At 32.6% G+C, this 12,452-nt stretch overlaps 1 protein-coding gene across 3 annotated transcripts; it reads right to left on the minus strand.

Annotated features, from left to right (window-relative positions):
* Positions 1 to 7,213: 7,213 nt before the first annotated feature.
* LOC133804236 (transcription initiation factor TFIID subunit 5-like) lies at positions 7,214 to 10,125 on the minus strand. 3 transcript variants are annotated; one of them, XM_062242390.1, is made up of 5 exons: positions 9,890 to 10,125; positions 9,692 to 9,801; positions 8,088 to 8,195; positions 7,794 to 7,858; positions 7,214 to 7,485 (listed from the first exon to the last, which is right to left on the minus strand). In XM_062242390.1, exons 1-4 carry the CDS (start codon positions 10,071 to 10,073, stop codon positions 7,808 to 7,810), a joined length of 453 nt encoding a protein of 150 aa, XP_062098374.1. In that variant the 5' UTR covers positions 10,074 to 10,125; the 3' UTR covers positions 7,214 to 7,485; positions 7,794 to 7,807. The 3 variants fall into 3 exon arrangements, 2 of the variants coding, with proteins under 2 accessions (XP_062098374.1, XP_062098375.1); XM_062242391.1 differs by lacking the exon at positions 7,794 to 7,858; XR_009878376.1 differs by lacking the exons at positions 9,692 to 9,801; positions 9,890 to 10,125 and adding an exon at positions 8,906 to 9,053 and having other exon boundaries at positions 7,215 to 7,485; positions 8,088 to 8,324.
* Positions 10,126 to 12,452: the final 2,327 nt, after the last annotated feature.

The following is a 12,452-nucleotide window of genomic DNA, read 5'->3' on the forward strand; positions in this document are numbered from 1 at the left end:
GCTCTAAGCTCCAAACTTTGATTCCCTAGCTTGTTTCTTCAAATTGGAATAAAAAATTGAAAGAAAGGAGGAGAAATGGTGTACGGGAGAGGTGCTAAACTTGCTCTGTTTTGGGTAAACTTCTACAACCTTCAATGGCTTATACCAATCCTAGGGGTGAAAAGACTAAAATACCCCTAGGTCAAATAAAGGTTTCTAAAGGCTTCCAAGGGTAAAACAGTCCTTTCCCGCCTATTTCGTTAATCATAATTAACACCCTCCAATTCTCGCTATTCTTAATATTCTCAAATACCAATAATTCATATCCCGTTACCCTATAATTCCCGGCAACACTCTAATCATTAAATCACCCCGAGACTCACCCTGAGCCTCGAACTTAATCCCGTTATGACTAAACCGCTAACCTGCACTTAAAGATCGTCTCATGCCGAATAGCTCGAACAAATCCACATTATAATGTGGCCTCAACAATAAATCACCGACATGCATACAAATATACAATTATGCCCTCAACGGGCCAAATTACCAAAATACCCCTGTGATGAAATGTGGACCCACATGCATGCATTTAACATCATATTATAATATAATTCACATAAACATGCATATAATAGTTTAATGGCATAATAAATCAATTATGGCCCTCCCAGCCTACTAATCCAACAATTAAACCACATTAGGGATTTTGGGACATTACAACATATATGAATTCATTAAATTTAATTCATGGCAAACTTCTATCTTACCTTAATCCTTGTGCTATACAGTGAATGCCTTCAAGAAAATTCAAACATAAATCTTCAAAAAGATTTCCCTATTTGGTTTAAATTGAAGGTAAATGATCGAAACTATAGAATTTTTACGAAATTCGTATCGATTAATATTATCTCATTGTGTTTTCTTTTTTTTGTGGCATACACTATAGATGGGTCGTTTGCGGTAAGTACAATCAACTGAGTGTACTGATGAATTATTTGCTTTAGCAAACGGGTCCAATCAGAATGCATACTCTTACACGGCTTGCATTGTTAACAGTGTGAAGTTTTTGGTCCATAGTCGTGATGAAAGACGTACCACTCAAAATAGTGGAGTTTCAGTGCCAGGAATCGAAGGTTTCACTTTCTATGGCCAACTTGAGGAGATTATAGAGTTATGATATTCCCATGGTTACTCGGTAGTATTGTTTCGATGCAAATGGTTCAACACCGATGCAAGCAAGGGTCGAAATGTGACTGAGAATAACATAACTAGTATCATGATTAATTCTTAATGGTACAAGAATGATCATATTATTCTCACCACTCAAGCAAAACAAGTTTTCTACTTGGAAGAGCCTTCAAGAAACAAAAATTGGAAGGTAGTAGAAGAAGTCAATCATCGAAAGATCTAGGATCATCCAAGTATCGATGATGATAATGAGGTTGATGTCGTACATGATAGCACTTCATCAAATTTTGTACTCACTGTGGAATTAGGAGAGTTGGAGATTATGCATTTGGATCGACCTGGTCACACCAACATAATTGGGTAAACGTCTCGATCTGTTCCGGATGTGGATGATGATTTCATCAATGATGATGATGATGAAAAAATTAGTGAATATGATTTAGAAAGTACAGATGATGATGTAGGAATCGACATTGATGAGGAATAATATTTTCTTATGCATATTCATATTTGTATGTTTAATGTTTATGTCTTAATTTGAAGACTTTTCAATCAATATATGACTTTTCTCAACAATGTTTGATTTTCAATAGTTTCAACTACATTACCGAAATTATTTAAGTTATGTAATTAACCTCCAACTATAACTAAGTTTAAGTTAATAATTATTTAAACTGCAAAGATATGTCTGCTACTGTTGCTCGTTCTTATGGCGGTGATGGAGCGGATCCTCCTCCTCCTCCAGATCCCACGCGAGTTCCTATTTCCTGTGAGACAAGTAATATACTATAATTAGTCTATATTTTATCAATAAATGACAAATTGTTATTATTGTATTCAATATAATTGTATTGTTTAATTAACATATGCAGCGGCTATCGCAAAAAGAAGAGGCCGGTCTCAATCCAAAAATTTGCAGCAGCTCATCAACGACAATAAAGGTCTGCTGACTCTACAATTTCATCTGAAGGAGGGAACCTACAAAGCAGTTGGTGATATTAGAACATTGTTCACAAGACTTATTGGCAACCTTATTGGTCACCTTGTCCCGTTATATTATGATTCGTTGCAGAGTATTCCGGATGAGTACAAGATTTGATTGATGCAAAACTTGAGGTAAATTTATCTACTTATTCACATGTAATGTTTTTTTTATAATTTAAAAAATCTCACCATTTTTTTTAAGGAATTTTTCATTCTTCCCAAAGCTCTCCCTGAGTGGCAACTTATAGAGATTAGGATTGAGCGAGAGTTTTAGGATCGCTACATGGATAGAAAAGGTCGCAAGAAAAGACACTTCAATAAACATGGAGGGTATGGTGATATCGAGACAACCAGAAAGAATCCATCTGAGGACATTGACAACAAGAGTTGGCAGAAGTTGGTTGACCACTCCACAGTTCATGGCACGCTCAAAGGCAAATGCTGCCAACAGAGCAAAACAGAAGTATCCAAGTCTCCATGGATCGACTTCTTACGCTTCTGCTCGATTTAAGAAGGTAAATAAAAATATATAGATAATTTGAAATATTTTAAGTTATCTTAATAATAATTTCAATATTTAACTAAGATTTTGTTAAATTTTATTTTCTAAAGATGAATCTTCAGACCAAGGAACTGCCCAACATTATCGATACCTTCCATGACATGCACAATCATCCGACACGAGGATGGGTGAACACGAATGCTAAGGATGCATATGTAAGTAACTTTCTAAGTTTTGTATCTATGTATATTATTCAATTATATTATGTATTGATTGTGTTGTTTCTAAACTGCAGGATGCCTTGCAGCAAGAAGTCCAGACACAATCCCAATCTCAGTCTCAATCTGAATTTGAAGTAGGAAGTGCCACTGTCAATGAGACACAAGTCGTCTCAAAGGTACTTGGTCAACGTCGTCGCCACAATCGAGGTATTGGACAGAAGTTGAAGGGCACTAGTACATTTGCCTCAAGCGCCACCCAATCCTCTTCACAATCAGAGGCATCACCATTTCCGTCCACCGCAGTTGGCCCTCTGACGATACCACCTGAGGCTTTCCAGTCCATGATTCAACACTTCAGTCAAGCCTTTATCACCCAGGACAACAACTTCCAGCAAATGCAACAATATTTGCAAACAATAAATCCGAGCATCCAACCTCCACAATTTTAGCCTGTCAACTTGGACATGAACATAATACAGTCCCTGATGGCAAGCTTTCAACCACAACAACAACAACCAACACAACAACCCGACGATAATGAGTTTGGAATTGATATTGATGACATTTAGTTTTGTTATATTACTATTTATAAGTTATTAATATTTTGGGTTTTTTTTTATTTTGGAGACAATACTACTTATTTTTTGTTATCTTCCATTTTGGAGATTATGGATATTGTTAAATTGGTTTTATTATTTAATTAATAAATTGGTTTTATTATTAAATTAAATAAGTTAGTTTTATTTATTTATTTAATTAACATTTAATATTTTATTAAATAAATTTTAATCAATATAATTAATTAAATATATATTTTTTAAATTGTATACCTACAGTGACGACATGTCGTCGCTGTAGGGTGAACGCTGAATAAAAAAATATGAGTTTCCGTGACACTACAACGATGCTTTGTCATTGCTGGAGGCATATAAACCAACACACTTTGCAGCGACGACATGTCGTCGCTGTTGATGGAGTGGTCGACGGACCTACAGCGACCACATGTCGTCGCTGTAGAAGTCTTGAAATTCAAATTTTCAAATTTTGAAACCACCAGCAGCGACGACATGTCATCGCAATATCCCAGTCCAACAAAAAAAAAGGATTTCCTACTACGACCGACATGTCATCGCTGTAGTAAAAGACTACTGCGACGACTGTGTTTTGTCGTCGTCGTATATTGTTACACATACGGACCTACATCGATGCTGTTTTGGCGATGACATGTCGTCATATGCCTTCAGCGACAATTTCTCGATCACTACTAAAAAGGCTTTTCTCTGTGGTTTTTTACTTAATACAGTGCGGTTTTCGAGAGTATTGAAAAGCGCAGTGTATTCGACCACAGAGAAAAATGGTATGCCAACTACGGAGAAAGAACATCTTTCTCTGCGGTTGTAATAAGCCAACCACGGAGAAAGATGTACTTTTCTCTGCGGTTTTTTTAAAACAACCGCGGAGAAAGTAAGACTTTTCTCCGCGGTTTTATTGAAAAACCGTAGAGGAAAGTATTGTAATTTTTCCAAACTTTGACCAAGCTTAATTTTGTGATCGTTTGTCCGTTTTTGGTGTTTTTTTTAAAACTTTGGTATTTTTTCGAGATCTATCTAGCTGCATACAGAGAAAATCTAAAAACATGAAGAAGAAAAAAACCATTTTTTTAGGTTTGGTCACCGAAAAATCTGAAGAAAAAAAATTCAGCAACCAAATTAATGATTCAAGAAAAACCTCTCAAATTTTTTATTTCTATTTGTCTATTTCACACAAAATAAACACTAAAATAATGATAAAAAAAATAAAAAAATATGCAAACAAAGATATATAGATCATTACATATTTTGAAAACCGCAGAGAAAAGTGTTGTAATTTTTCAAAACTTTTACAAAGCATAAATTTGTGCTCGGTTGTCCGTTTTGGGTGTTTTTTTTAACTTTGATATTTTTCAAGATCTATTCAAAGAAAATAGTATTTTTCAAAAATTCTTTGGATAGATCTCAAAAAAATATCAAAGTTAAAAAAAACACTCAAAACGAACAACTAAGCACAAAGTTATGCTTGGTAAAATTTTTGAAAAATTACAACACTTTTCTCTGTGGTGTTTTCAATAAAACCGCAGAGAAAAGTCTTTCTTTCTCTGCGGTTTTCTTAAAAAACTGCGGAGAAAAGTAGTGCAACTTTTCTCTGCGCTTTTTGAAAAAAATTGCAGACAAAAAGTCTCCACTTCCCACATTTCCTACTTTACATTGCGCTTTTTTAAAAAAATAGCAGTAACATAGTTCCTAAGAGTCCTTCAATCATTTTCTCTGCACTTTTTATTTTAAATTGAAAAAAAAAGCGTAGAGAAACCCTATATTTGTATTAGTGGATCTGTCGTCGCTGTAGGCTCTTTTTCTTGTAGTGTCTTGGAATCTTAGATTTGATGATACAATTAAAACGTTTGGTTTTGAACAAAATGTTGACAAACCATGTGTCTATAAATAAATCAAAGATGGTGTAGTAGTATTCCTTGTTCTTTACGTTGATGATATATTACTGATTGGCAATGATGTAACATCATTATCAAAGGTAAAGAACTGGTTAGATAAACATTTCCAAATGATAGACAGAACAAGACTTTGGCACTATCTCAAGAAACTTATATTGATATGGTGCTAGAAATCTTTAATATGCAAAACTCTAAAAAGGGTGATATGCCAACCCGTTCTGGAGTAGTCCTTTCCAAGGAGCAGTGTCCCAAAACACCTTAAGAAGAGGAAGATATGAGACAGTGTCCCTATGCCTCAGCAGTAGGCAGTCTTATGTACGCGATGCTATGTACAAGACCTGACATTTGTTATGCAGTAGGGATAGTCAGCCATTATCAATCCAATCCTGGATTGAGGTATGCACATCTAATAGAAATAGAATTTACTTTAGAAAATTTGTTCTTTTGACAGTAAATTACATAAATTACTGTTGTAATTTTTTTTCACAATGCAAAAATCAAAATTAGAGTCAGTTCAGAATCCATATTTCTTCTCTAGTTGTGAATGTTTCTTGCTTGCTCATTTGGAAAGTAGTTTTGTTCCATAATTAGAAGTTTCTACCAGTGCAATTTATTGGCTTGATTGCTTCTAGGGTACTAGGATTTTCTGAGGTCCATTTTTAAAAAAAAAAATATGGATGTGGATTATCTTGATACTAAATGGTATATACTAAATTTTGTGAACTTGTATAATTATTAATATTTATGTCATAGTAAGGTTTTATAGTTAAAAGTAGATTTTAAGTCAGATTTTTCAATACTTGCTTCAGTACTTTTAATTTGTTTTTGTCTCTCTTCATAGTTTGTTGCTGCAAAATTAAGAAAGCTAAGACCAAGTTTCAAGCAGAACGAGGGCTCTGTTACTACTGGCAATGCTTCAATCATAAGGTTCCCACCTCTCTCTTTCCCCCCACCGCCAATGCTGAATTTTTTTTTTTTAACTTAGTGTGGTAATGCAATCAGATATATTGTTTCCTGTGCCTTCTGTTTAGAGGCTTGTACTATCTAAATACTCATTTACTTTCTTGTACATTTAAGCAACTGGTGTGCAACACTTATTGTAGTTTATGCTACAACAAAACTGGTTTATTTTTTGTGGGCAGCCTTTTTCTTATTTTTATGTGTGTGTGACTAGGGTTTCAGATTTTAACTTGCCTTAATATGGTTTGGTTTTTATCATGAATAGTGATGGTGCAGCTGCATTAGTCCTAGTGAGTGGAGAGAAGGCACTTCAACTTGGATTGCAAGTAATTACAAAGATTAAGGGCTATGCTGATGTAGCTCAGGTACTCCAATGAATTGGCTTCACTACAAGAAAAAACAGTATTCATAACACTTAAAAACTGCTAACCGGGACTATTGATAACGCTTCTGAAAATGCTAACATAGCCCCTGTTATTAAAAGTCCAGTCTTTTCTATAACAGTATTTGAATGTTATGTTCGGTGTTATCTTAAACTATTCAATAACACATTTTTAGTTGCTATAATATTCAAATAATAACATTTAGATAGAGTTTTTGGTTATAAATTTGAAGTTTAATCTTATACTTTTTTCATAACACTTTTCAATTGTTACATTTGATTATTTTGATAACATTTTTAGTTTGTTATATTATATAAACCATAACGATTTTTTATGCTTATAATATGTTTTTAAATCATAACATATAGTAATAAATTGTTACTTTAGTGTGGATAATATATTTTAAATTATTTTTTGATAAGTATACTTATATGGTTTTTTTTAATTAAAAGATTTTCATTATTGTATTTTGATAAACAAAATCAAAATTAATCATAAAATGTAATTCTCAATAGATTGATAAACCATAAGTATTACATTAAACAATAACTAATTCAAACCATGAATGTGTCTACTTCATGAGATCTTAGTTCTAACTTAAATTTGAAAGCTTAACATAATAAAGTTTTATAATCTTGAACATTTTTTACTTCAAACTATAGTTTGGATGATGTTATTGTTGTTGCTGTTGTTGCTGATGTTGTAGCTGTTCTTCAGCTTGTTGTGCTTGACTGTGAACCCCAGATGGTGTACTAGTCCTTCGAGGGAACTTGTTCAAACTCTCTGAAAAATAAATAGAGAAAGATAAGCAGCAAATATAAAACTGCATGCTAACAAGAATGAAACTATTCTCATAAGAAATATAATCCAAGGTCAATAAGTCTTGGAACCCCTTGTAATATGGTTTTGGTATCAATAAAGATTCATTCTAGTTATTCAACATACTAGTGTGCATCAGCAATACCAAGACCCACGAATAGATTAATGGTGTATTCAAGAGACCACTGACACTCTTTAACCACAAAATATAACTCACCTTCAAGAAAATCTTTTACACTACCCACAACTTCATTTATTCATTTTTTTTTTACCTTTTATTGGGTGCCTAACATCTAGCAGAATTTATCAAAAATTTGAGGCTTTCCAAGTCATCATCCTGTAATAGCATGAAGAATTTAGCCGAAATCAGCATCATTATGAAGTGATAAACCAGATATTTCTAGACAAGTTTAGATCTATTTTGTTCCTTTGTTTACTTTTTAGTTTTAGGATATACACAAATAAGATTTAACAATAAATATATCTTAAACAAAGAAAGAAAAGAATTTAAATGTTATAAATTCTATAGATATAGGTGCATCTGTAATTAAACAAAGAAAACTTACAGTAAAAGTAGTTACAGTTCTTTTGGTGCACAGATCCAGCCTCAAGTCCAGATTCTTTTCATTGCAAGATATGTCTCTGAGCATGTGACGAGTATAGACATGTTCAATCTAAAAGAATAATTAATTGGAGAAAAACACAAACCTCAGAACTTGATGATGAAAGTTAAATATCATCAACCTGTTTTCTTGTTACAAAATCTACTGTGATCAAGTATAGACTGCTCAACCTCGACTGAACTGAAGCAACAAAATAAAAGATTAATCAAATAACCTATATCAAAAGTTAACATTACAAAACAGTGGTAGATTTCCCTTTTTTTGCTAGAATAAACATCATAGGTATGCAAACACTAAGACTAAATCCCTCTGAAAGACTTCGATTGGCAGAGAGAATTAAAACTGGAAACAACATATTCCATCATAAAAAGATCTATTTAAACTATCGAGAATAGTCATATTCACACAAAACCAATATACATAAACTATGTTCCTCAAGCTATACAAAAGCTAAAAATATGCGTCCTCATATCTCATATCTTACAGGTTGAAAAAATTACACTCAAACATCAGAATCCTATCGTACCAAAAAGTAATTTTAGTGTCCACATCATTATGTCAACATCACATGTTTAATTTATCTCAGTTTCTCCAAACATTTACTCATCAAAATAATTTGAAGCCCTGCATGGATTCTATGCTACATTAGCCCCAATTAAATATGTGGAATTTCTAATAATAGGCACATCCTAGGTAAAAAATACATAGATAGAAAGATGTATAAATTACATAAGAGAAAGAGGGAGAAAGTGAGAGAATACATTGTAGGCAAAGGAAGCTCTGGTTTGACTCTTGGTGCCATAGTTACAATGTTTGTCTCAGGACGAGTGGCTTTCCCTGTTGCTCTCGTTGCCTTGTCTTTTTTCAGCTTTTTAATTGATGAGCCCTGCTTTCCTCCTTCTGCTGATCTTTTCTGAACACACGAGTTAATATTGAGCATCACAAGAGTGGATGCCAGATAAATATCCTATAACTAGACAGTCACAAACACAGTCTAAACAGAGGTTACACAGATATGGATAGTAAAAGAAATAACCAAACATTTTTCTACCTTATTTTCCTCCCACTCCAACTCTTTAGTTTCTCCTTCTGCCTTTTCAGAATCATAAAGCAAACCCCCAGTCTTTTCCAAGCGTTCTTCCAAAGAGTCTTCCAGCAACTATAAAAATATGGCAACTACTTAAATTTCCTATTACTAACAAACATATATGGGAAACTGTCATATAGAAAGAAAAAAAAAACCTCTTTTAGGCTACTAAATAACTCTTTGTAGGTTGACCAAGTTTTAAATAATTAATTTAGAAAAGAAGAATGATGCTTATCATTCCTAAATAATTTTGAATGAAAATGAAAAAGGGAAAAACATGTGATAAATACTGAGATCAGAAGACAAATGAAAAAGGAATGAATAAAAGACATTTAGATTCCATTTTAACTTCAACATACCAACATGAATCAATGGATCATAAGTGTAATACTCAGAGCACAAAGAGGGGGTAACAGAAAAAAGCAAACCCGATTGAAACAAGATAACTTTGTTGACTCACCCCCCAATGTATTTCCTTCTGATTAATCTGACTGACTATATCCTGGCTGCTGCCAGTCAATGTAACAGCCTCCGCATCATCAGAAATTGAGTTGGGCTGTCCAGGAGAAACTGCAAACCAGTACACATGCATACATTACACATCATATAAAAATAAAGGAAGCATTTTTACATAAGCTGTAAAAGAAGAAACGTGTACCTTGAAAGTTGATATGCTCATTGATAATACCAAGTACAGTGGTAGATTGAGACTTATGCAGAAATTGCAGAAGAAGCTCATAAGAATACTGAGAAGACAACAAGTCATGAGTTTTTTTATACTGCTGCCTCACTGATTCAAGTATACGTATGTTACTAGCAATCATAAGCAACGGTTTTGACATCCTTCCAGAAGACTGTGCATAATACCAACACACTAATACAGTGCATAGGTTATTCATAACTCAACAACAAATAAATAAATTACAAATGGCCCTTGGCACCCCAACCTAAATCATTTACTATAAATAAGAATTCAGGCATACAATGGAACCATGAAACACACAAATTTTACTAAAAGGAGCAAGAAAATTTCTTGAGCTTGTGAAACAGAAGTACCAGAACAGAAGACAGACCCAAATATTTAAAGTTTCTTCACTGATGATAAATAACAAATTAATAGTCCAGTTTGCTCACGGAGGTAGTCGTTTGAACTTTAAAAAATAATACGGCAGCTCAACAATATAAAGCATTGGAGGTCAAGTCCCTTTACAATGTCACTATGTACCAAAGAAGTAAAGTTATACTTACAACAGGGACAATGTCAAAAATCAGAAGGTAAAACATGAGTGAAGATGTTATTGCATGCCTCTCATGTGCCAATGTAGTAAAGACATGATTCTTAATCATATATCTTTCTTATAATATTATTATCCTAATTAATTTAGATCTTTGCTTTGATATGACTAAGCTAGTAGTTTGAATGCAATTGAACCTAAATGAATAGGCTTCTGATTAAGTAAAAACCATAAACTAAATAATAAGGACACATAATGAAAATTTAATGAGACATGATTCAAATTAGAACACTTTTACAGTTGATAAAAAAATTCTCAAACAAAAAGAAATTTCAAACAACTTCGTTTTTGTCTCCTTTCATTTATACTAGTTTTTTCAAAGACAAAACAATATTTTTATGATTGAAACACACACAAAGTAACAAGAGAAGAGCAGCAAGAGCATATCCTCAAAAAAGGAACAAAAATAAGAGCTTGATACATAATCTAAAGTTTAAAAGACAAAAAAAAAAAAAGAGCTATTAGTCCAAATCATATTATAAAAATCATATCTAACAATCCAAAAATCATATCAAACAGTTTCCTTTCATTATAAATAAAAACATTATAACATTTAACTTAATAAAAAGAAACTCCAAACAAATACCCCTATTTCCAAAAACCCATTAATCTAACTTTCTCATTGCTTAGGTTCGTTCCTTGTATTTATTAGCAGCAAAAAAGGATGAGACAATGTTAAAAACAACCATTGACATTCTAAAATTTAATCTCACTTATAATTCTCACTTAGAAATATTGAAATCATCTCAAATCAGCCAAGATATTTGGGAATCACAAGCTAATTTAATCATGAGAAGAAGAAACGCCTGCAATCACATTAAGATCCATGGAGCCTTTGCATAGTCACCAACACTTGTTTATGAATAAAGAGAGAGAACATAAATTTTTTTCCATCAAACTAAGAAAGTATCTTATCCCTTAAAAAGCAGGGGAGAAAAGGATAACCCTAATAACCATTCCAGAAAAAAAAAAAAAGAGACTACAGGAAAACAACACTTAAAACAACCATAATTCTAAAGTTATCCATCACTAAACCCTAGTAAAAAAAACAAAAGTATTGCTAAAATAAAAAAAATAAAAAAAAAAGGCCAGTAACAACCTATAAAACAAAATCAAGTAATATCAATTAACCAAATTCCAAATCATACAAGTAACTAAGAAGAAAATGATAATAGCTTTGATTATACATTTCATAGTGCACAATAATTATGCCAACCTTCTACAATTTATATGCACACAAAATATTTAAACAATCCACTTTATACGCACAAAAAAAAATAGAAACATATATATGAAGCAATATAGAAACAACATACAACACGATAGTTTGTAAAACAATTTTAATAACAATGGACTGCCATTCAAACTCAAAGTCACAATTTAAATCAATAGCCAATATAAAACAGAAACCACCCAAAGACTTCAATACAGCTACTGCATCAAGAGCAATGACCATACGAAATCACCAAAATAAATCTTTACAACAGATTTATAAACCCCCTTAAGAAACTCTCTAAAACATAAAAATCTACTAAAAACTCAAAGGCAACACTATTAATCAGAGGCAAAACTAACAAAATCTACTAAAAAGTAAACAAAAAAAGTCCAAAACCAGTTTTGATACACAAATCTTAAGCAAAAGATAGAACAAATTCATAAATATGATACTTGCAAATCAAAACATATAATAAAATCTATCATGGAACAAACTCATGGCTATGAAATATAATCGTAAATCTGAAGCAAAAAAAAAAAACTCGTAGAAAAATCCTACTGAAACTTTGTTGTAAATCCCATAAACTATGAATTCGAAAAACAAATTCCAACCATGCAGAGAAAACTAGAAATGCATAACTCTAAACAAAGAAAACAAAAAGAGAGGGCAGAAGAAAAAACCTTTGTCTCACACCAGCTGCACTTTTCCGT

Source organism: Humulus lupulus, chromosome X (assembly GCF_963169125.1).
Source record: "Humulus lupulus chromosome X, drHumLupu1.1, whole genome shotgun sequence".
Taxonomy (NCBI): domain Eukaryota; kingdom Viridiplantae; phylum Streptophyta; class Magnoliopsida; order Rosales; family Cannabaceae; genus Humulus; species Humulus lupulus.